Source organism: Acipenser ruthenus, chromosome 59, assembly GCF_902713425.1.
Source record: "Acipenser ruthenus chromosome 59, fAciRut3.2 maternal haplotype, whole genome shotgun sequence".
Classification (NCBI taxonomy): domain Eukaryota; kingdom Metazoa; phylum Chordata; class Actinopteri; order Acipenseriformes; family Acipenseridae; genus Acipenser; species Acipenser ruthenus.
Genome location: NC_081247.1, coordinates 2,572,556 through 2,596,301, shown reverse-complemented (window position 1 = coordinate 2,596,301; position 23,746 = coordinate 2,572,556). Strand labels below are relative to the sequence as shown.

The 23,746-nt window shown below is 41.8% G+C and overlaps 1 protein-coding gene across 3 annotated transcripts; it reads right to left on the bottom strand.

Moving 5' to 3' along the window:
- Positions 1-1,334: 1,334 nt before the first annotated feature.
- On the bottom strand, positions 1,335-23,126 carry LOC117409948 (voltage-dependent calcium channel gamma-6 subunit). 3 transcript variants are annotated; one of them, XR_009320397.1, is made up of 6 exons: positions 22,393-22,620; positions 15,331-16,956; positions 11,054-11,128; positions 10,539-10,676; positions 9,681-9,957; positions 1,335-1,488 (listed from the first exon to the last, which is right to left on the bottom strand). XR_009320397.1 is itself a non-coding variant. In XM_059018392.1 (6 exons), the coding sequence occupies exons 3-6, from the start codon at positions 15,686-15,688 to the stop codon at positions 9,737-9,739; spliced, it is 792 nt and encodes a 263-aa protein (XP_058874375.1). In that variant the 5' UTR covers positions 15,689-16,956; positions 22,393-22,592; positions 23,086-23,126; the 3' UTR covers positions 9,479-9,736. The 3 variants fall into 3 exon arrangements, 2 of the variants coding, with proteins under 2 accessions (XP_058874375.1, XP_058874376.1); XM_059018392.1 differs by lacking the exon at positions 1,335-1,488 and adding an exon at positions 23,086-23,126 and having other exon boundaries at positions 9,479-9,957; positions 22,393-22,592; XM_059018393.1 differs by lacking the exon at positions 1,335-1,488 and having other exon boundaries at positions 9,479-9,957; positions 15,331-15,774.
- Between the last annotated feature and the right edge of the window lie 620 nt (positions 23,127-23,746).

The following is a 23,746-nucleotide window of genomic DNA, read 5'->3' as shown; positions in this document are numbered from 1 at the left end:
TCAGTGCAGGGACGGTACCAGGACAGCACTGGGTTGGTACAGGGACGGTACTGGTACTGGTGCTGTAACCTCTGTCCCGGTTTGGTACCGGGTCAGGAGCGAAAGCGGGTTGGTGACCTTGGTATCGGTTTGGTTAAAGCCACTGGCAAGTCAGTACCAACACGAGACTGAGGGAAGCCTGCTTGTTAGAATGGACCAACAGCCTTTGCAATGGTGATGCTAAAAAACTGTCACCAAAACAGCATCAAGATACTGGGGCTGAAATTGCTTAAAGCAAGAACAACCGAAGCGAGTATCTCGGTCCTGCGCAGAGCTGCTGAGCCCAGCAGCTGCACTTGCTGCTCGTGTGCTGAGCACCACACTGCAGACAGGCCTGAATGTAGTATTATTATTATTATTATTATTTATTTCTTAGCAGACGCCCTTATCCAGAGCAACTTACAATTGTTACAAGATATCACATTATTTTTACATACAATTACCCATTTATACAGTTGGGTTTTTACTGGAGCAATCTAGGTAAAGTACCTTGCTCAAGGGTACAGCAGCAGTGTCCCCCACCTGGGATTGAACCCACGACCCTCCAGTCAAGAGTCCAGAGCCCTAACCACTACTCCACACTGCTGCCCCGTATCTGTAAAAACAGAAAAAACACAAAGAGAAAAGACTTTCTCAACAAAAAAAATAATTTAACAATTACATAAATAATATAAAACATCTCTTATGGTGCTAAAAAGCAGATACGAGAAAGAAAATAAGTTGCAGCGGGAGCTATGCAGCCTGGGGGAAGAGCACAAAGACAGATGTTGCTGGATCCCTGGGAAGGAGCGACTCGAGCCGCTGGCTTCACGCGGGGCACACGGCTGCAGTAGGGCGAAGTGCACACAGAACGCATAACAGAAAAAGATTACAGCAATTAGTTTAACTATCACACAGAATTTGTGTAACACACAAAAAATCATAAGTATACACAAACAGAAGCAACAAAGTACTTATCTGAACAAAGCTCTCAGATCAGGTCAGTCTTGAAATTAAAAAATGACGCTGAGATCTGTGAGCGCAGTCCTTTTGATACCTCGGGGGCAGAGTCATGACTGCGTCACAGGCTCGGTGAGCAGCTTTGGTATACAATATTCAGGACTCGGGTCTTTAGGAGGTAAATACCCATTCGGTAGCATTTCATACTTAAAAGGGATACGCTTTTCCATTTTAATCTGACCGTGTGACAGGATGCGAGTGACGTGGTGCAATAATTACAATGTCCAAACCAGATTCTCCCAAAATATCCATGATTTATTAATAAAGTCCAAAAACAGAATAACCAAAAATAACAAAAGAAAAACACTCCTAATCCACGATCCTCCGTGCACGAAAACTGTGCTCTGTTATTCCAGGGATTGTGGTGAGTGGTTGGTACCGTGCTGTGAGGGAAGTGCTCCAGGGATTGTGCTGGCTCAGTGGCTGCAGCCCCTCGCTCCTACTCCTCCGCTGTAAAGACAAAACACAGACCGCACGTAACACCAAACAAAAACGAGAACAGCTCCGGCTGGTGGCTCATTCTCTCACAGCAAAGGGAGGTACTGACGTAGCTGCTTCCCCTTTGTACCCAGCAAACTCCTCCCTGCAGCCAACGCGTCGCCATGGTTTCTCCAATAGTGGGCTGCCCCGCAGCTGACTGCAATGGAATCGTCCTGAGTACTTGCAGCTACGCGCCCCTCCTAATATGGTTACCTTCCCGTTTCCACCTACCATCAAGGTAGCACATCTAGGAGGCAGCATACCCTCACCTTTACACAGCGCCCTTTCTGGTTGGGAGGGAGATTTACAGCATTGATCCTTTCTATCACAGACCGTCATTTTTATTTTACTGTGTGACCGGGTGTTACCTCACTTGCGTGGATAGCCGCTGTGTTTAGCAAAACAGAGAGACAACTGGGGGTGGATTTGAAACGCCGGCACAGGCGCGCAGGATTTATGAATGGAAACAGAAATGAAAGTAAAGGTGGTGATGTGACGTTACCAGCCATGGTAACGCACAGAGGACACACACAGCAAGCTGTTCAAAAGGCAAAATAAAACACAGTACAAAAACTACAAATAAAAGGTGCCCCAGAGGGGGAGCGCTAGCCTCGCTATACATCACATGGGATCACTATCCCCTAACTAACCTACTCATGAGCCGGTATTCATACAACGACTCGTGCTGCTTCATACGGCCTTGGCTGGGCATTGCCTTCACAAGCACCGCTTGCAGTCTCAGGGTTGCGTAGCTGTCGTTCCTGCAGCGCAGACACTCTCCTCCCGAGTATACGCCGCTCCCCTCTGACATGGCGTTGCAGTCGCCTCGAACCATCTCCCGCGGATGCTTTTAAACTGACGGACACTCGATCAAGACCCGCCCACCTGCTGATTGAGGTCCAGCACAGCCAATCACTTACTGCCCTTCCCCTCAACCAAGCCTAGCAGGCAGCAAGTCTCAATCGAGCGCCCGTCTGTAAAACAATAATTCAATTAAACAAATCAACCCCAAAACGACACACAATAAACCCATTTCCCCATACAAATGATACCAACACTAAATACACACATGCAGGGCACTCGCCCTGCTACATACTGTTTTGATCTTTTTATGTACTAGAGTTTTATTAATGTGTTTTTTTATGTTTTTTGCAGTTGTATTGTTGATGTTTAAACTGTTGTCTTCTGTTAAGCGTCTTGAGTTGGCTCTGCCATGAAAGAAAGTGGGATTTGATTTCTTACTGATGTATTCTTCCATCTCCACTAGTTTTGCAGGGGGGGAGCAGATTAGTAAAGGTTCCACTGGTGTACTTGCTGAGGCCACAGGGTTTTTCTTTAATTTGCGGTCCATTTATTAACTGCGCGTCAGGCACGCCAGGTCTAATTTATTTTCACCCGCGCAGTTAATTTTAGACGCGCTGTTTAAAAGTATTTTTTTTCCACAGTCAAACAGGTTTAAAAGTCCCTGCATATCAACAAAGCACTCACTAGGCGTCTCCAGCCCCGCCCCACCCTTTCGTTCGCTATCGCTTTCACAGATGCTAATAAATAAATAATAATAATAATAATAGTGGTACATACCGATCGATCATCTCCTGATCACTCGTTTTATCACCAAACTCCTCAATAATGCGATCCAAGTCATTATTTTATTACTATAACATCTCAAAAAAGCTCTGCAAATGTCCGTGATAGTCTCTGTGCGCTGATTCAGTAACAGCCAGCTTGTTTCCTTATGGCCGCCCCTATTGTAATGCCAGGGGCATGTATGACTATTCATGAGATACAACTTTTTTTTTTGTTTGTTTGTTTTCGGCTTGTCTCGGCTCCTGTCACTCCCACTCAGCCATTGAATGGTTTTCTCAGCTTTTTCCGCTGAAAAAACAACTAGAAACCCGTTTTTTGCGTTTTTATAATGATGTCGGACAGGGTCCGACAATGGACCTGATAGGAATAATTGCAATGTCGGACCAGGACCGCAAAGGGTTAAACTTTTTAAAAAGTCGCCAGGATGTGACGAGTGATACAGAAAATGATACACAGTGAATCAGAACTAGAAGAGGAAGATTATAAGATATAAACAGACAAACAGACACATTCAGTTTTAAAAGAGGATAAATGTTTTATTTCATAATTCAATCACTTTTCTCCCTCCAGCAGTATACAGTCCTTTAATTCCATTTCAGATACACATCACTCCAACAGTAAGACTCAATGAAGCCATGTTATTAAACAATCTGGAAGGTTACAAATAAATACATTAATACATGAGTATTCAGTCCACACAAAATCACAGTATTTCATTTTCACACAAACCTTTTTTTCATGCAAGCTCAACCACAACAATACAACCCAACAACTCAAATATATATATAAAACATTGTTTTTACAAGAAAAATATACAGGTGTTAGGCATCAGTGATGAAATGTGTAAAGTAATTGTAGCTGACAAAATACTTCCTGAATCTGACCTGTCCTGCACTTCCATTCACTGCACACTACTCAAACATGCAGGTTTGAAAGATGTTGGAGCAAACATGGATTTTCAATTTAAAACAGACATCTGATACTAAACTAAGTTCTCAGTTTGCTTGCTTGGCCTTCCTAGGTCACCTCAGCAGTGTCTTTGGGTCGCTGTCTGAAAGCGTGTCAGTCAACATGGGAAGCAGCGGCTGATTGGTTAATGAAAGAAACCGCTGAAGGGGTGTAATTTCAGGTCAGACTCAGGGAATGTGTTTGTTAGCTACAAGTTCTGTAAAGCAGGGCTAACTATATGCTTGTATTAATGTATACTACCTAAAGCAATGAAATAATTCCAATAATATCTTAGCTAATATGTATTACATCTCAAGTTCTTTATTGTAATAATAAAGTTTTAAAACCTTGGTCAGCACTGCTTTAAATGTGATAATGTTAATAAAGCTAATGAGAGGTACGAGAATGGAATTTAAAGATGGTTACCACTCCTTTGAAGGGAGGATCATTAAGAATGTTAATAAATCTAATGAGAGGTACGAGAATGGATTTTAAAGATTTTAAAGAATCAGATTCAGACTAAACTGCAGCTCCCAGCACGCCTACACGCTAGTACTAACCACAAGGGGTGATGGGAAATTGTGACAGAGAAAGAATGAATCTTGGTTATGAATCTCCCTCCCGACCTGTGAGGGCTCTGTGTAAAGGGAACAGAGTGCCCCGGACTGGATGGTCTGACAATTCATTCCAGGGAAAGGTGGAAATTGGCCATTTAGAAAGGGGGCGGAGCCACAGTACACCAAGTCATCGCCCCAGACGGGAGGCGATGAGGCAATCGCGGATTGGAGGAAAAGTGATTGCACTCGCTAAACCAAGGGAGCGTGGCTGAAGGTACAAAAGGGGACGTGGCCGAGCGAACTGCTCTTTTGTTATGGTTAGCGTTTGTTTGTTTTGTCGTACTAATTGTAAACGTTTGTTCTTGTTAGATGGCTAACACGTACTGGGAGCTGTCGCTAAAGGCCAGCACCAGCCTGGACAGCACTGCACTACTGTTCACTAATAAATTGCATTTCACCACATATTAGCACTCACTGTGGACTTGTGATGGTGTTTGTGTTCTGTGCGTGGTCATACTGTGTTTATTATTTCGGTACTGAACCCTGAGGCTTCACTGTGCAGTGCACATTGCCAGGGATTATTATTTACGGTCGCAAAAACGACCCGGATTATAAAACAAATAAAGGACTGTTTGGACCGCAAACTTTGTTGTCTGTCATCTGTTTAAGCATTGCATCACATCTACACCCGCACACTGCAAACCACTTTGCACCAGAAATGCAGTTCATTTCTCCGTGTAAATATGAACACATTTATACTGACTGAAATCTTGCCTGTCTAGAGCCTGTCCCCAGCACCCCTGTTATTGCTGGAGCAAATGCATGCTGGGAGTTGTAGTTTTTAGTCCGATTATTAATGCCTAATCATTTTAGCAATATTTCTTCACTTGCCTGCATAATGAAGTAGAGCTACCATCATCCCGCACTGTGTTTATCCTGATTCTGTCTCCAGCAGTGCTCCAGTGTAACACACAAGTCCACCGTCTGCATAACAATGTATTCATATCTGTCTGTATTTGCTGTTCATTAAGTACATGGACTCATATGAAACGCTCAATTTGGGATTCTTCCATATAATGTGATTTGTTTTTTGTTGTTAAAAATGTGTGATTTTTTTAAACTTGGCTGAAGTCTTTACAATCTTAAAAGGAGCTGACAAACCCTATAGCCGATAGTTTAAGCAGAGAAAGCAGGAGCAGAGGAACACAGTGTGGAAATGAACTTAGGAGACAGAGGGAAGGAGACGCTTCTTCACACAGAGAGTGGTGAGGGGATGGGAAGGGTTACCAAGGGCTACCAAGGGTTACCTAGCCTTGTTGATGCTGAATCACTGGGATCCTTTAAGACCCGACTTGACAAATGTTTTGAGATCAATCACTACTTGGAACCGGTCGAGCTCTGATAGGCTGAACAGCCTCTCTTTCGTCTCTCCCCCCTCTCTCTTTTACACATGTAAACAGGTGTCACCCAGTCCTTGGCTGTTAGCCAGTAGAAACTGACTCTAATTTTAGCCCAAAGTCTTGGCATAGCTCAGGCAGGGCCATATTAAACCAGCAGTACAGTTACAGACTCTCCCCCTCCCCCACTGAAATCTGAACTGTTCCAACCCCCCTCTCCCAAAGTATTTTTATAGACCACCCCCTGTCTCTCCCTCCCTCTACCTCGAGCTCTGTTTGTCAATTAAACCATTTAGCTTTTCTATAATGAGCAGAACAGATAGAATGGTTTATTTTGTACTGATCTCTGTGTGTGTGTGTGTGTCTTTTTGTCACCTCACTTAACTAATAGCAGAGTCCAGTCGACTCCCCTTTCCCTGTCTCTTAATGCACAGCTTGCAGATATATTATTATTCGGTTGCAGGCAGGCTGCTGTTACTTTGAACAGGCATGTTTTAGTGGGCTGGGAGTCTGTATCTCTATTTCTGCTCATTGGAGAAGATTAAATTCAAGCTTACCAACACACACTTAGATTGGGTTACAAGAGAGAGGAGAAGGAGAGAAGAGAGAGGAGAAGGAGAGAAGATCGAGAGAGTGGGGGGATTTCTTTAAACATACACTATAATAATATATATATATATTATATATATTAAAATCAATATATTGACAGCATATACACACAGAGATAGATACATAAATAGAGGGAGACAGATATATAGACAGACAGACAGACAGACAGACAGACAGACAGACAGATACCGCCGCAGATGTTTCTCCCACTGATCCTCGCACACAGAGAGAACTCATATAGAAAAGTGCGGAATTCCTGGCACCATAATGTTCCGAAGTTGATATTCCATGAGCTAAATTCCAGATGTTGAAAGTATCTGAAAGTATCCAGAGATTCCTTTTCTAGAACCTGAATTCCGGGGTCCAGGCTTTTTTTAATATAGTAACATTTCCAGTTCTTGATCTTGTCAGATGTCCGGGTTAAAATAACTGCAACTTACAGCAAAGCTGCACAGTTATTGGGATTCAGCTCTCCACTGAAACCAGGTGAGGGGCGCTGGTGTCGATTGGGCTGATTTCCCATTCAGAGTGAAGAGTGGAGAAACAGCTGCTTGGATTTGTGTTGATCGCTGCTTTTCCTGGACTCTACAGAACAGCGATCCACACAAGCAGTCAACAGCAATGACCCTCCCCTGTGGATAGATCAATCTGAATACTCTGTCTGTGCAGCTCTAATGTAAAGTATCTCTGTCTGTGCAGCTCTAATGTAAAGTATATCTGTCTGTGCAGCTCTAATGTAAAGTATCTCTGTTTGCACAAGTCACGCTTTCAGATAGTGTTGCTACACAGGTCTGAAATGTGCAGTTTTTAAAGATGTTAGCGCAAACCTGGATTTCAATTGTATCTGCTGCTATACTGGGTTAAGAAAGTTCTCAGTTTGCATGCCTTACTTTAAGGTAGCCCTGGGCAGGTTTCAAAATTCAGAATTCAAAGTTGTATTCCAAGTCCAGTTGTTTTTTCAATGTTGTAAAAAAATAAATTCAAATCAAAATCCGAAGGGTCAAAGATCAAATTATAAATTGTTTCCAGAAAAAACAAAAATTAAATTCAACATTATTAAATCCATTCTCTTGCCTCTTATTAGCTTTATTAATGTATATAATCCATGGTATGTAGGGTCTATTATATAAATTAATATTTATATATATATATATATATATATATATATATATATATATATATATATATATATATATATATATATATATATATATATATATATATATATAGTCACCTCCAAAATTATTGGCACCCTTGATAAAGATGAGCAAAAAAGGCTGAATAAAATAAAAACACAGGTAATAAGCTATATTTTATGCTCAACTATATGGGAAAACCATATTCTAAATAAAATCAAACCAAATTAAATCTGCATTAACATTCTACTTCTTTAAGTTCATCTCAAGGAACTGTATTGTGGCCTTCCATGGCTTCTTGTTTCATTGGGATATAAAAATGAGGTAACACGTATATGAAATCCATTTGTCATCCATCACCATGGGGAAAGGCAAAGAACTCACAGATGAAAAGAGACAAATGGTTGTTGACCTTCATAAATCAGGCAATGGGTACAAAACAATAGCTAAAAAACAAAATATACCACTGACCACTATTAGGGCAATAAGTAAGAAGTTCAAAACCACTGGAACAGTGGTAAACTTGCCTGGTAGAGGAGGCAAGCGTATCTTGCCCCCACGCACAGTGAGGCAGATGGCTTGGGAGGCAAAGGGAAATCCAAGGGCCACAGTTGAAGAATTACAGAACTTGGTTGCTTTTTGGGGTCACCAAGTCTCCAAATCTACAATTAGACGCCACCTTCATGCCAATAGGCTATTTGGAAGGGTTGCCAGAAAAAAAAGCCTTTATTTGAGAGCAACCAACAAACGTAAGCGCCTGGAGTTTGCTAAACGGCATTGGCACTTCGATTGGAACCGGGTGCTATGGTCCGATGAGGCGAAAATAGAGCTCTTTGGCCACGCACACCAGCGGTGGGTTTGGCGTCAAAAGAAGGATGCATGAGCAGAAAAGAACCTCATACCTACTGAAAAATATGGTGGTGGATCTTTGATGTTATGGGGCTGTTTTGCTTCCACTGGTCCTGGGGCCCTTGTTAAGGTCAACGGCATCATGAACTTTACCCAGTACCAGGACATTTTAGCCAAAAACCTGGTTGCCTCTGCCAGGAGGCTGAAACTTGGCCGCAAGTGGATCTTCCAGCAAGACAATGACCCCAAGCACACATCAAAATCCACAAAGAAATGGTTAATTGACCTCAAAATAAACATTTTGCAATGGCCATCTCAGTCTCCGGACTTTAACCCCATTGAAAACCTGTGGTTTCAATTGAAGAGGGCAGTCCATAAGCGCAGACCGAAGGATATCAAGGATCTGGAAAGATTCTGTATGGAGGAATGGTCTAAGATCCCTCCCAATGTGATCTCCAATCTCATTAAACATTATGGAAAAAGACTCAGTGTTGTTATCCTTGCAAGGGGAGGGTGCACAAAGTACTGAAAACAAGGGGGCCAATAATTGACACTTCATGCACTTCATTTTTTTTGGAAATTAAATTTATAATTTGAGAAATGTGTAATTTTGGTTGATTTCCATTGAATCATTAATAAAGTCAAATATATTTCACATGTTGGAAAATTACAATATAGCTCAGTACTGGTATTTATTTTACAGTCTTTTTTTGCTCATCTTTATCAAGGGTGGCAATAATTTTGGAGGTGACTGTATATCTGACTGTATATACACACACATATATATATATATATATATATATATATATATATATATATATATATATATACACACACACACATACATTATATATATATATATATATATATATATATATATATATATATATATATATATATGAGAACATAAGAAAGTTTACAAATGAGAAAAGGCCATTTGGCTCATCTTGCTCGTTTGGTTGTTAGTAGCTTATTGATCCCAGAATTTCATCAAGCAGCTTCTTGAAAGATCCCAGGGTGTCAGCTTCAACAACATTACAGATACATAAAGTTTAAATACCCTTTCACAGCCTCCTTACTTCAATATCTAATTGCTTTTCCTTGGCAGTCACTCAAATATCTCATGAGTCGTCTCTCAAGACTCTGGTCCATCTTTGTGGAGGCACTTCTCCCAGGGGCTTGTGGGTAAGGAGAGGATGATGAAGCACACACCCCCGAAAATGAGGACTGCCCCCGCCACCCCCGCACAGACGACAGACCAGGAGAACTCGTGATGGAGCGGGACAGTGTGATCAGAGGAGAGGAGAGCATAGACTGACTGTCTGAACACCTCAAGAGAGATGAGGACCAGCACACCTGCAGAGAGGAGACAGAGAGAGAGGAGATAGGAGAGAGGTGAGAGGAGAGTGAGGCGAGAAGAGGAGAGAAAGAGAGGGAGAGGAGAGAGATGAGAGAGAGCACTAAGGAGAGAGTGATAGAGAGAGAGGAGAGGAGTGGAGAGAGTGATGGGGAGAGAGGAGAGAGGAGAGAGATAGAGAGGAGAATGAGAGTGAGGAGAGAAGAGTGGAGTGAGAGGGAGAGGAGAGAGCAATGAGGAGAGAGGAGAGAGCGACAGAGACAGAAGAGAGCGATAGAGGAGGAAGAGTGGAGAGAGAGGAGAGAGAGCAATGAGGAGAGAGGAGATAGAGAGAGGAGAGGAGAGAGGAGAGACAGAGAAAGGAGCGACCAAAGCAGGAATTACTTTCTCAGCATCAGACATTGATGGAAATGACCTGAGTTTAGCAATGTTTCACAGATGGTTAAAATAGACTTTGGTGACCTTGCGAATATAGACAGACAGAAAGACAGAGACAGGCAGATAGACACACAGACAGGCAGACATGCAGACAGACAGACACACCCACAGAGACGGGCAGGCGGGTGTAATTCTTGTTTACCTGCCAGGATGAAGAAGAAGGAGGCTGGCTTGAGGAGGAACTCGACCCCTTTACTGAGCGCCATGGTGATGCACATCGAACCCAAGATCATCATCGTGATACTGAGCAGACACAGCACTGCAGCAGCAATACTGAGCTCTGAGAGAGAGAGGGAGAGAGAAGAACATCATCATGATACTGAGCAGACACAGCACTGCAGCAGCAATACTGAGCTCTGAGAGAGAGAGGAGAGGGGGATAAAGAGAGGGGGAGCGAGAAGAGGGGGTGAGAAAGAGTGAGAAGAGGGTCTGAGAGGGGGAGGGAGAGAGAAGAGTGGGGAAAGAGAGGGAGAGAGAGCGAGGGGGAGGAAGAGAGAGATGGAGGGAGAAGGTATAGAGAGTGAGAGAGGGGAGTGTGAGCGAGAGAGAGGGGGTGAGATAGTGGGTGAGAGAGCAAGAGGGGGGTCAGAGAGAGGAGATAGGAGGATAAGAGAGGGGGTGAGAGAGTGAATATTTTAAATACATATTTCTGCTTGCCTTTCTTGGTAGTCTTCTGAAATATGACGGCATTTTCTCCTGTTGTGAAGAATTTGAAATAGGTGCAGTTCACCTCTGTGAAAGAAAAGAGTAATATTCAACACCATTTAACAGTGAAATATCTTCCAAAATAATTTTGAATTATCAAAATTAGTAAAAGCACAGGGGAGCATTGTAAAGCACAGAGAGGTATGGTGAATCATTAAAAAACAAACCAGTGTAAACTAATGTAAAGTATAACCATGGGTGGAGGAGGGCTTTACCATGCAAATCTACTGCGATGAGCTTTCATAAGGATGGTTATCAGACCTGGGATCAATTATAAATCTAATTACAATTACAATTACAGCAGCATTGCCTGCTGAAACTACTGTTCCAATTCCAATGCTGTGTTCAATTCCAATTCCAGTTACAATCATGCTGCAGTCATTATTGTATTACTTGTATTGTAACGCTTGAAATGTTTTTGCTTAGGATTGTAAGTCGCCCTGGATAAGGGCGTCTGCTAAGAAATAAATAATAATAATAAATAATAATTACCAATATAATTATAACTATACTAAACAGTAACAAACAACTCCCCACATTAACACGTCTACCCTATTTATTCTAAATAGCCAGCAGTAATCACAGGTACAAATACACAAACATACTATATCACTTTTGGAGTCACTAGAAGTGGATGAAAATACAGGAATAACGAATGATCGCTCAGAGATAAAACACATGGAAATGTGAATGATTAAGCTTGGAAAGGGGTGTCCTTATATAGAGCTCATAGCTAGCAGCTCACATATATATGAATTCAGGTGCAATCTGTGTGGACTGCTGGCCTCTGATCAAGGTTTAGTTCTTCTTGTGTTTGCTAAGTGCAATTGGATTTGATTTGCTTGAGCTGCTTCTAATATCAAGTGAACAATGCTGCTGTGACTGTGATTGTCATTCTGGAAAATGGTCCTGATGGCGCAGTGGATCACATGTTTATCAAATCAGGAAATTCTGAACAAATAAATATGATATCTAAATGTGTATTTAAAGTGTAATTGATCAATTACATGGTACAATTACAATTAAGCAGATGTGCCAAGGTTCACTACAGTTACAATTACATTAAATAAGAATGACACAATTAGAATTGTAATAGACCCCAGGTCTGGTGTTTTTTATCCATATCTAACCCAACAGCCTGTAATCAGCTGCTCTCTACCCCTCCCTTACAGCTCCTGTTTGGCTGTGCATGGAGTGATATGTAGAGAGAGACAGAGCGTCTAGGCCAGGAAGCCGTTGCACATTCTTTGCAGATTTGAACTTGCAGACACAGCCGGGCTGTTGAAAGAGAGACATTAGCCCGTATTCAATTCATAATAACGAAATGATCACAGCCAGGCTGGGATTTAAAAACTTGGAAGGAGGTGGAGGGGGTCAAGGGGCTTCAACTGAGACGCGATAATTTTTTGTTTATAGATGACTGTCCAAAAATAGAGCAACATCCAGCCTCATTCCTTACAAAAGGCTTTACCACAGTGCAGCTGCACAGTCATTCTGCAGTTTTCCCCCCATGCGTTTCCCATGGTTATACTCTGCATTTACCATAGTTTACCCTAGTTTGTTTTTCAATATGCTTTACCAGACCTCTCTGTGCTTTACAATGCTTCCCTATGCTTTACCAGACCTCTCTGTGCTTTACAATGCATCCCTATGCTTTACCAGACCTCTCTGTGCTTTACAATGCTTCTCTATGCTTTACCACACCTCTCTGTGCTTTACAATGCTTCCCTATGCTTCACCAGACCTCTCTGTGCTTTACAATGCTTCCCTATGCTTTACCAGACCTCTCTGTGCTTTACAATGCATCCCTATGCTTTACCAGACCTCTCTGTGCTTTACAATGCTTCCCTATGCTTTACCAGACCTCTCTGTGCTTTACAATGCTTCCCTATGCTTTACCAGGCCTCTCTGTGCTTTACAATGCTTCCCTATGCTTTACCATACCCCTCTGTGCTTTACAATGCTTCCCTATGCTTTACCAGACCTCTCTGTGCTTTACAATGCTCCCCTATGCTTTACCAGACCTCTCTGTGCTTTACAATGCTTTCATTGTGCTTCATACACATTGCTGTGCTTTCACTGTGGGACACTTGTAAGGGAATTGCCACAATTCACAATCAGAGCTATCGGTGTGATGAAAAAGCAGATAACCATGATGTATACTAACAGCATGTACAGAGCCATGTAGAATAAGACATGCCAATGAAGAGTTTAATGGAAATTGGGTAAGTGGTGTTGAAGACCTTCGTTAGGTAAGCGAATGAGGTGTCCTGGTAAAGTCTATTAAAATGATTTACAGTGTGTGGAATAACGTCTTGTTCTCAAGGTGTAAAAGTGTGACATACAGACAGATATACAGACAGACAGACAGCCCCTATATCGCCAGAATCTGATACTCAATAACTCACGCTAAATAACGTTAATACCACGTTTCATGACAATTTGATAAGCAGTTATCCAGATATATGGAAATGTGTGAAGTGTGACAGACGGATGGGCAGACAGAGAGACACCCCCATATATCCCTCAAGTAGCAGACAAACGTTTTAATGCCTTCAATCCAGAACTTCAATCAGAAACTTAAACCAGAAGAAACCAAGAAAGTCAAGTAGCAGACAAACGTTTTAATGCCTTCAATCCAGAACTTCAATCAGAAACTTAAACCAGAAGAAACCAAGAAAGTCAAGTAGCAGACAAACGTTTTAATGCCTTCAATCCAGAACTTCAATCAGAAACTTAAACCAGAAGAAACCAAGAAAGTCAAGTAGCAGACAAACGTTTTAATGCCTTCAATCCAGAACTTCAATCAGAAACTTAAACCAGAAGAAACCAAGAAAGTCAAGTAGCAGACAAACGTTTTAATGCCTTCAATCCAGAACTTCAATCAGAAACTTAAACCAGAAGAAACCAAGAAAGTCAAGTAGCAGACAAACGTTTTAATGCCTTCAATCCAGAACTTCAATCAGAAACTTAAACCAGAAGAAACCAAGAAAGTCAAGTAGCAGACAAACGTTTTAATGCCTTCAATCCAGAACTTCAATCAGAAACTTAAACCAGAAGAAACCAAGAAAGTCAAGTAGCAGACAAACGTTTTAATGCCTTCAATCCAGAACTTCAATCAGAAACTTAAACCAGAAGAAACCAAGAAAGTCAAGTAGCAGACAAACGTTTTAATGCCTTCAATCCAGAACTTCAATCAGAAACTTAAACCAGAAGAAACCAAGAAAGTCAAGTAGCAGACAAATGTTTTAATGCCTTCAATCCAGAACTTCAATCAGAAACTTAAACCAGAAGAAACCAAGAAAGTCAAGTAGCAGACAAACGTTTTAATGCCTTCAGCATCCAGAACTTCACTCAATCAAAAAAATCAGAACCAGAAGAAACTAAGGACGTCAAATAGCTGACAAACATATCTTTTATGTATGGACTTCAATAGTTCAAAGAAACAAAAACATTTAAGCATTATGAAATAGACACATGGATAGGAAGCTTCACGTGGTACAATTATACACACATAACTACAAGACTGCAGGATCGCTCAGGGGTACCCCTCTATTAGAATAACTACAGGATCGCTCAGGGGTACCCCGCTATTAGAATAACTACAGGATCATTCAGGGGTACCCCTCTATTAGAATAACTACAGGATCGCTCAGGGGTACCCCTCTATTAGAATAACTACAGGATCATTCAGGGGTACCCCTCTATTAGAATAACTAAAGGACTGCAGGATCGCTCAGGGTGTATCCTCGATATCAGTGGTTTTCAGCCTGTGCTACGCGTACCAGTACTGGTACGTGACAGGTTTGCAGCTGGTACACACCAGCAGTTGTTCTTTATGATATGATTCCTCACTCACAATACTCTTTCAAATCACACCATCGTAATATATCAATCTGTCTGTACCACTGAATCATAGAGAAATGAGAAATGATGATGAGAGGTATTTGTTGTGAACTGTCAAAGTTAGTGATGGGGAATCAAAGCAGCCACTCTGTGCTGTTGATTGTGGTGAACTCTTGTCAATAATTAGATGATGCTGTCACATTTTCAGTGAGAAAAAACAGTAGGTCTCTGTTTTACAACAGCAGTTTAAGATTGCACATTGCCACTGGTACACCTGGTGGTCCCTGCTGGAAACAGTGGTCATGAGATGAAAAGATTGAAAAGCACTGCTCTATGTAAGTGAGCTGTCTGCCTCCTGACAAGTGATAATGAGAGACTCTCACCTCCAGGCAGCTCGGCCGGCCCGCAGCTCTCCCTCTCCGGGTCGATGTCGGACACCCAGAGCAGCTTGAAGCACTTCTTCCAGAGCCCGAAGTGCGCGGCGGGGCAGGTGTCGTTGTTGTAGAGGGATTTGGGGGGGCTGAGCTCCACCCAGAACTCCGTCCCCACAGCGAGCATGGTGAGGGTCACTCCCACGATCGCCACAAAGAAAGCCAGCTTCACCTTCCCCTCCTGGCTGTCGCTCCAGGCCCCTCCCCTGTCCCCTCTCTTCACCCCGCCCCTGGCCCCGCCCCTGGTCCCGCATGCCACACCGCGCACCCCTCCTGAGTCCTCCTCCTGCATGAAGTAGTTGGACCACATCGCCACTTCAACAAAGTTCGCCAACGGGCCACAGAAAAGGGGGGAGCAGAAGGAGGGGGTCTGTGATGGGGAACGGAAAGGGGGGTCTGTAAGGTGGAGAGAGGAAAGGGGGGGTCTGTGAGAGGGAGCGGAAAGGGGGGTCTGTAAGGTGGAGAGAGGAAAGGGGGGGTCTGTGAGAGGGAGCGGAAAGGGGGGTCTGTAAGGTGGAGAGAGGAAAGGGGGGGTCTGTGAGAGGGAGCGCAAAGGAGGGTCTGTAAGGTGGAGAGCAGAAAGGGGAGCTCTGTGAGGGTGAGAATAAAAGGGGGTCTGTGAGGGGGCGGGGGCAGCAAGGGGGACTTGAATTATAATTAGAAGAGATTGTGAGGGCAGGAAATGAGGGGGTAATCTTGAAAAGAGGGATTTGTAACGACTGATCTTAAGCTCTGATTTTAAAACAGAATAAAAAAATATAAAAATTGAACCAAAAAAAATTTAAGATTAAAACAAATAAAGACACATGAAGAAAAGTCAAATGAAATCTCTGCTTTAAAATAAATTTTACAGACTAGAATAAAAATGGTGTTGACTTTTTTTTTTTACGATTTCGAATTTTGCCGTCAAATTTTTGCGTTTCAGTAAAATAATTGAACGCATCTAGCTGACTTTTCTAGTGTAGATAAATCAGGAACTTTTATTAATTTCAATAAATATTACATCAAATGGTTGTTGTCTTAATGTTTGAGATACAACTAAAAGATCCAATATACATGATTCCTCCTTTATGTTTTTATTCATTCAATTAAACCCCCTCCTCAAACTCAACTAAAACAATCAGTCTTCTTAAATTAATTCAGCTATATATATATAAACATTTTGTATCAAAAGTTCCAGATTTAGCCTCAACAATTTCGAAAAAAGTGTAAAGTATTAAAAAAAAATTAATTTTTTTCTTTAAAAAAAAAAATCCACAATTATGTTTAGTGTTAAGATACTCCCAAAAATGTGTTCAACAATATATTGAAGAATTGATTCAGTTCCTTCAATAAAAAGAAACATTTCTTCGGTTTCTTCAGAAATGTTTTTTGTCCCTTTGTTTCAAATACGTTCAGGAGAATATAGTTTTTTTTTTGGTTTTGTTTTGTTTTTTAACAAGTATAACCAGGTTCACAAAATGTCCAACTGTCCCCCTTTGTGGAAATATGTCTCTATGAAGCCCAGAAATCTCTCAGGCTCCAAATTTCTCCCACAAAAAAGTTTAGAATTCCATCCCCCTTCCTTTCTGCAGAGAGCTGAAAATGAAACAAAAAACAAAATTGCAAAAAAAAATAACAACATTTTACTATGAAGTATGGTGTTTACAATCATCCTGAGTGGTTCTGAGTTCTGTCGCTCCTCCAGTATGAAGTTCATATTATTTTAAATCTGCCTTTACCTAATTATGAGCTGCTTTGAACTTGTCTGAAGAATCCTAACTGCTGAGGTGACCTGGAAGTGCAAGTGTAACAGCTCACCCGAGAGTAAGGCATGGAGGGAGACCGAGAACTGTGATTGGTAATTGGGTTTGGATTGGGCTCTTTTGTCACGCTTAGTTCAAACAGTTAAAATGTGTGTCTCTTACACTGCAGGGATGTTGTCATGAGTTTCCCTGAATTTGAGTTTGAAATCCCACTCACACAGGGAAAGGGTGTTTGTTGTAAGTGGATATAGTATTTCATCTCTTTTTCTCTGTCTCTCCCATCTCTCCCTGCTCCTCCTACACCAACCGTCACCTCTCACCGTAACCTTCGCTCTCTCTCCCCCTCTGTCCTTGCCTCCACCGCTCTCTCTCACCTACCTCCTATCGACTCCTTCTCCCAACTCTATATAGACTCTACCTCCACTCTCTTCTCCTCCATCACCTCCTCCCTCAACTCCATCTTTTCCCTCACCCCCCGACCTGCTCGCTCCTCCCCTCCCCAACCCTGGCTCTCCTCTGTGCTCGGCTCAGCAAGAACCACACTGCGATCTGCTGAAAAGAAATGGAAGAGAACCAAACTCCCTGCTGCCCTAGACCTCTACCGCTCTCTCCTCTCCTCCTTCTCCTCTACTCCCCTCCTGCTAAATGTTCTTATTTCCAATCTATAATCCAAGCCTGCACTAACAACCCACGTAAACTATTCTCTACCTTCTCCTCCCTCCTAAACCCCCCCTCCCCCCTCCCCCTCCTCCTCTATCTCCTCTGATGACTTTGTCTCTTTCTTCTCTTCTAAAATCTCAGATATCCGCAAACGCTCCAACCCCTATACCCACTGTGTCCCCTACTAACTCACCCTCCTTCTCCACCTTTCCTCCCCTCTCACCACTCCTCCCTGCTCCAGGGTCACAAACCCACCACGTGTGCCCTGGACCCCCTCCCCACTCACCTCTTTCAAGCTGCTGCTCCTGCTCTACTTCCCTTCATCTCCTCCCTTCTCAACACCTCTCTCCTTTCTGGTCTATTTCCCTCTGCCTTCAAACAAGCCTCTATCACTCCCCTCCTCAAAAAACCTGCCCTCGACCCCACCTCCCTCCAGAGCTACCGTCCTGTCTCCCTCCTACCCTTCCTCTCCAAAACCCTCGCGCGGGCTGTACACCGCCAGCTCTCTGCTTTCCTGTCCAACCACTCTCTGCTTGACCCTCTCCAATCTGGCTTCCACTCTGCTCACTCCACCGAAACTGCCCTCCTGTCTGTCACTAACTCACTAAACTCTGCCCGAGCTGCCTCTCTCTCCTCTGTCCTAATTCTCCTCAACCTCTCTGCTGCCTTTGACACTGTCGATCACTCTATTCTACTATCCTCTCTCACTGACCTGGCACTGCTCTGGCCTGGTTCTCCTCCTACCTCTCCAACCGCACTTACCAGGTAACCTGGCGTGGAGCAACCTCCACACCTCGCCCTCTCTCAACAAGAGCCCCCCAAGGGTCAGTCTTGGGTCCTCTCCTGTCCTCTCTCTACACCCGCTCCCTGGGCCCCCTCATCGCATCCTATGGTTTCTCATACCATTTCTATGCTGATGATGCTCAGATTTTCCTCTCCTTCCCCCCCTTTGACTCCACCATCCCCTCCCGTATCTCTACCTGTCTGTCTGCTATCTCCACCTGGATGCACTCGCATCACCTCAAACTCATCCTCTCTAAATCTTTTCTTTCCCTCCTCCTCCTCCTCCTCTGATCTCTCTATCTCCATTCCTCTGGAATCTACCACACTCTCTCCCTCCTCCTCAACTAAGAACCTCGGAGTCACCCTGGACCCCTGCCTCTCGTATTCCCAGCACATCTTCACTCTGGCATGCACTTGCCGATTCTTCCTGAGCAACATACGAAGAATCTGACCCTTCCTGGTTTAACGTCAATTCTTCCGATCTGAGCCCCCCATACCGCTGCAGGAGGCTCGGAGGCAGCTGACGAAAACTCTGAATCCTTATCGCTCATTCCCTTGCCTGGAACATCCTCTTCACAATTTCTACATTTATTCGAATTGCTGTTATTTATACAAACAGCTTGATCCGAATCTGATTTTACAGAACTTGTGGCAAAGTATTTTCGTAGCATACTGTCTGTTTTCACGCACCACCGTTTTGTGAGAATGATAACTGTGACGCTACAGTCAGAACATACTTCCTTCGACTGTTTGAACAAATGCCAAATGTCAGAACACTGTTTGTGGTGCCAGATTATGAATGTTTCTAAAGTTTTTTCTTTCAATTTTTCCAGTCCTTCACTCCATTTTCAGTGAAAGCGGGGTCTTTTGAACTTCTGAAAAGGTGTCTGCAAGGAAAGCAGAGAACCGCATCTGCCTGCTTTACTGTACTCTAAATATGAAAACGTATCACCAGGGTCCAAAATACAGGATTTAGTTGCATTTCAATGTCATTCGAGGAGGCAGTGCTTGAATGACATGCTTGGCTGGTTTAACGTCCATTCTTCCCACCGATCTGAGCCCCATATAGATATTGGAAACTTTACAGTAAGAGTGCAGTTATTTTTTTTGCAAACATACCTTATGAAATACGTTGAATGCCCCTTGATTATAAGTATGATAGTAAGTGCGTGTTTAGAAGCTTAATAGACAGTATCAATAATTGATTAAAATTGGTGTGAAGTGATGGAAATGGTGATCGAAATTGGTGTAGGTACTGTAAACAGGTTAACGGATTTAAATGTTTAAAAAACAGTGCACCTTGTTATCCTGACTGTTTTTCTAATTTGCTAACATGTTTTAAAGTACAAGCTAGTGCTGTGTTAAACTTCATTTATTTGGCCGCCTTATGTTGGGGGGGGGGGGGGGGGGGGGGAGCCAAATACATATGTAGCATCCCTGAGTGGTCTCGGGGTCTGTTTTGTGCTATAAATTATTATACAGTACAAGTTCTCAGACGCAGGAGAATGAATCCGGTTTACAGCTTTTATTTGTGTCCCTCAGTCCCACTATTTTTCAAACGCAACACAATGAGACTCACTTGTAATTCAGACTCACTTGTAACAGAGTAATTAAAAAAAATAATGCTTATATATATATATATATATATATATGTGTGTGTGTGTGTGTGTGTGTGTGTGTGTGTGTCTCTTACTGTACGTCGTTGGGTTCAATAAATGCAATGGGAAAAGTGTGTGGAATAGCCTCCCCAAACGAAAGACTCACACGCCGCCTATGGAGAGGAAAGTTATTGATTGTTTTGCCGAACCTAAAACAGACGAAGTCCTAAATATCATTGCCAGTGATCGGTTTCCGAGAGCTTGTTTGAACAATGGTTAAAGCCAAGAAAGAAATGCAGCCGCTGAGTGTAAATCTAACGTCTGTGTAAATGATGGTGATGAAATTGCTGTTGTTCCGGAAGCTGTCCGGAAGATATGTGAAATACAAATTAGAAGGGGGTTGTTCATGTGGAGATAAATTTGTAATTATGAAAACTTTTTTTTTTTTTACATTATGTAATAATTGTATTACTTTCAGCAAACAATATAATATTGTAAGTGTTACTTTGAAATGTGTACTACTGGAATTGCTCATTGTTGAAATGATGAGTAATAAAACGGTATTCGCTTTTCTGTTGTATTGTTCCGAGTGTGGTTTTGTTGACAAATCAGCAGTCCTTCTGTGGGCCTACAAATTACCTCAAAGTACCACAAGGTTACCACATACTACCACAAACACTCTTTCAATAGCATAAACAGCAATGCGTTTCTCTCATTTGAGACGCTGTACTTTGTTGCGTTTCAGTGCAGTACTCACAAGAACAGTGGTTTTTAATGTTTATATAAACGAGTTTAACTACACGTAACTTAATTAATGGCTTTTTAAACAAAACAGGTAATGGAAATACGCATTGAGAACGTATTACATCACGATCTATCCTTCTTACACGTATTTCTTCTCTCTTCTCGTCTGTATTTATTTATGTAGCGCTTTTTATACAATAGTATCTCAAAGCATAAATAAACTGCACGTCCCCTGCATGACAGGAACCCGCTGCAGCCCGGCCTTGTGGCTGTGTCGGGGCCGTTGCTGTGATCTGTGTGTACATGTATTTTATCATTGATTGAACACCTTTTTTTCCTGTATAAATATATCCATGTTCTTTGGTTAATTAGTAGGACCAGTTTTTTATGGATTCGTTAATCAACAATATGCATGCCCCGCATCCCCCCTCACTTCAAAGCCACACTGCCACTTTTAGTTAAAAGATTCGTAGGATTGATTAATCAAAATGTCCAAGGGCGACGTCACGGAAATGTTTTAAACGCAGTTTAATAATATTGCACAGATAATACCGTAACCGTTAAAACACAGAGGTGTGGTAAAGCATGTTAAAACATGTAAACCAACTCTTATGAAGTCTCCCACAAGCTCAGCAAAGTGTAATAAAGCGCAGTGAAAGCATGGTAAAGCATAGTAAACTAACCCTTATGAAGTCTCCCACGAACTCAGCAAAGTGTAATAAAGCGCAGTGAAAGCATGGTAAAGCATAGTAAACTAACCCTTATGAAGTCTCCCACAAGCTCAGCAAAGTGTAATAAAGCGCAGTGAAAGCATGGTAAAGCATCGGGAAAGAGAGGTATGGTTAAGCATAGTACAAAAAAAACCATGGTAAACTAACTCTTATAAAAGTTTCCCATAGTACAGCAACGATTAATAAAGCACAGTGAAAGCATGGTAAAGCAGAGAGAGAGGTACGGTAAATAAATCAAATATTAAAATCAAACCATGGTAAATTAACACTTATAAATGTTTCCTACATTAAAAGCACAACAGCGTGTAATAAAGCACAGTGACCGCACGGGCATAGGCAAGCATTGTAAAGTACAGAGAGGTATGGTGAAGCATATATATATATATATATATATATATATATATATATATATATATATATATATATATATATATATAATACACAAACATAGTAAAACTAATGCATAGTATAACCATGAGAACTTTACCATGAAAACGTATTGTAAAGTTAATTTGCGACTAAACTTTTACAATTAGCGAGGGGGGATTTAAGAATTATATTTGATTTAATAAATAAACGAATAAATATGGAAGTACATAAATAAATAGGAATCCAAGTTCCGATGAGGACGCGAGTATATTAACATTGCACCGCCCTGTAAACGATTATAGCTGTCACATTGTACGAGTTTTTACATATACAAAACTGCAATTTATATACAGTATTTTTTTTTAAGAAATTCATTGTACTCACCGGAATTCTTCAGTCGCTGGATTTGTTTTTCACCCAAGTTTAGTTTTTATTTGTTTTCTGTTTAACTTCCTAAGTCCCCAAATTTCGTTCCAAACAAATCTCACCGAGCCGAGCCGAGCCGACAGAAGGGGTAGAGAGAAACGCCAGACACCCCCTCACAGAAACACGCAGCACCTGTTAAGGGAATCAATCTCTTTTTGCTGCCAGTTACAAGATAGCCGGGGGGGGGGGGGGAGAGAGAGAGAGAGAGAGAGAGAGAGAGAGAGAGAGAGAGAGAGAGAGAGAGAGAGAGAGAGAGAGAGAGAGAGAGAGAGAGAGAGAGGAAGGGAGTGGAATTTTGTGAGAAACAGAGAGAGCGCGTGTAGCTCTTGTACATTAAATTTAGACACACTAATTTGGGCGATACTGTTTTGGCTGATACATCCATTTTGAATTTGAATGAGAGAGAGAGAGGGGAATTGATGAGTGTGTGTTTCTCTAGTAAAATAAACAGCCACTAGAAGTCTTTCTTTAATGTAAATTCAATGTGCTCGTTCGTGCGCGCAAAACGCTAAGGGGTGCAAATTAGGGGTACCTCATATAGCGCCATCAACATTAAATTCTGGCGCCAGGAGATATATTAAAAAATATATTTTTTTTATTCCTAAGCAACTCTAGATGATGATAGTTTATCATTGGGTCTGGACTACTCACATGACCCACCCACACTCATTCACATGCACAGGAGAGAAGGTTCGTGTCGTGTGGGAAAGTGATAGCAAAGTCACAGCGCACTTTTACACAGTTATCAATCAAGTCTTTGTTCAGTAAGTTAAAAAGGTATGTGGGCAATAGTAGACTTAACAGGTAACAATACTGTAGCGTGCAAGGGGCTGGGGGTCATGACTGGTAGGTGACGCGATCTAAACATGAAGACATAACCCCGATACCAGCTCTTTCAAGGTTAAGCATAGCTCCTGTAACACACAGGCTAATTCTCACCCCGTGATTAACCTTGTTGTTACGTTAATTAAATTAAGATTTATTATTTTTATTACTTTAATTTACTTAGTCTCCTTAACTTTAGTCACGTTTGTATGTTAATTGTTCTATTGACAGTTACGTTTAAATTGTTATATTTTAATGAGTAGCACATTATATATATATATAATGTGGACAGTATTCAACTTTTTGTGTGTATTTCCATTGGAATATAATTTCCATTTTAAATCCTCCCAATCAATGAACTTGAAGTATTTTTAGATGTGTCTGTCTGCATGGACTATGCAGTATGCTTTCCTATTATTTAGGAATTTATATATATATATATATATATATATATATATATATATATATATATATATATATATATATA

Coding starts and splice junctions, on each gene's coding strand:
- LOC117409948 (XM_059018392.1), bottom strand. CDS start 15,688: ATGTGGTCCAACTACTTCATGCAGGAGGAGGACTCAGGAGGGGTGCGC. Junction 11,129..15,330: donor GCCGGCCGAGCTGCCTGGAG/GTGAGAGTCTCT, acceptor TTTCTTTCACAG/AGGTGAACTGCACCTATTTC. Junction 9,958..10,538: donor CTTCTTCTTCATCCTGGCAG/GTAAACAAGAAT, acceptor TCCTCTCTGCAG/GTGTGCTGGTCCTCATCTCT.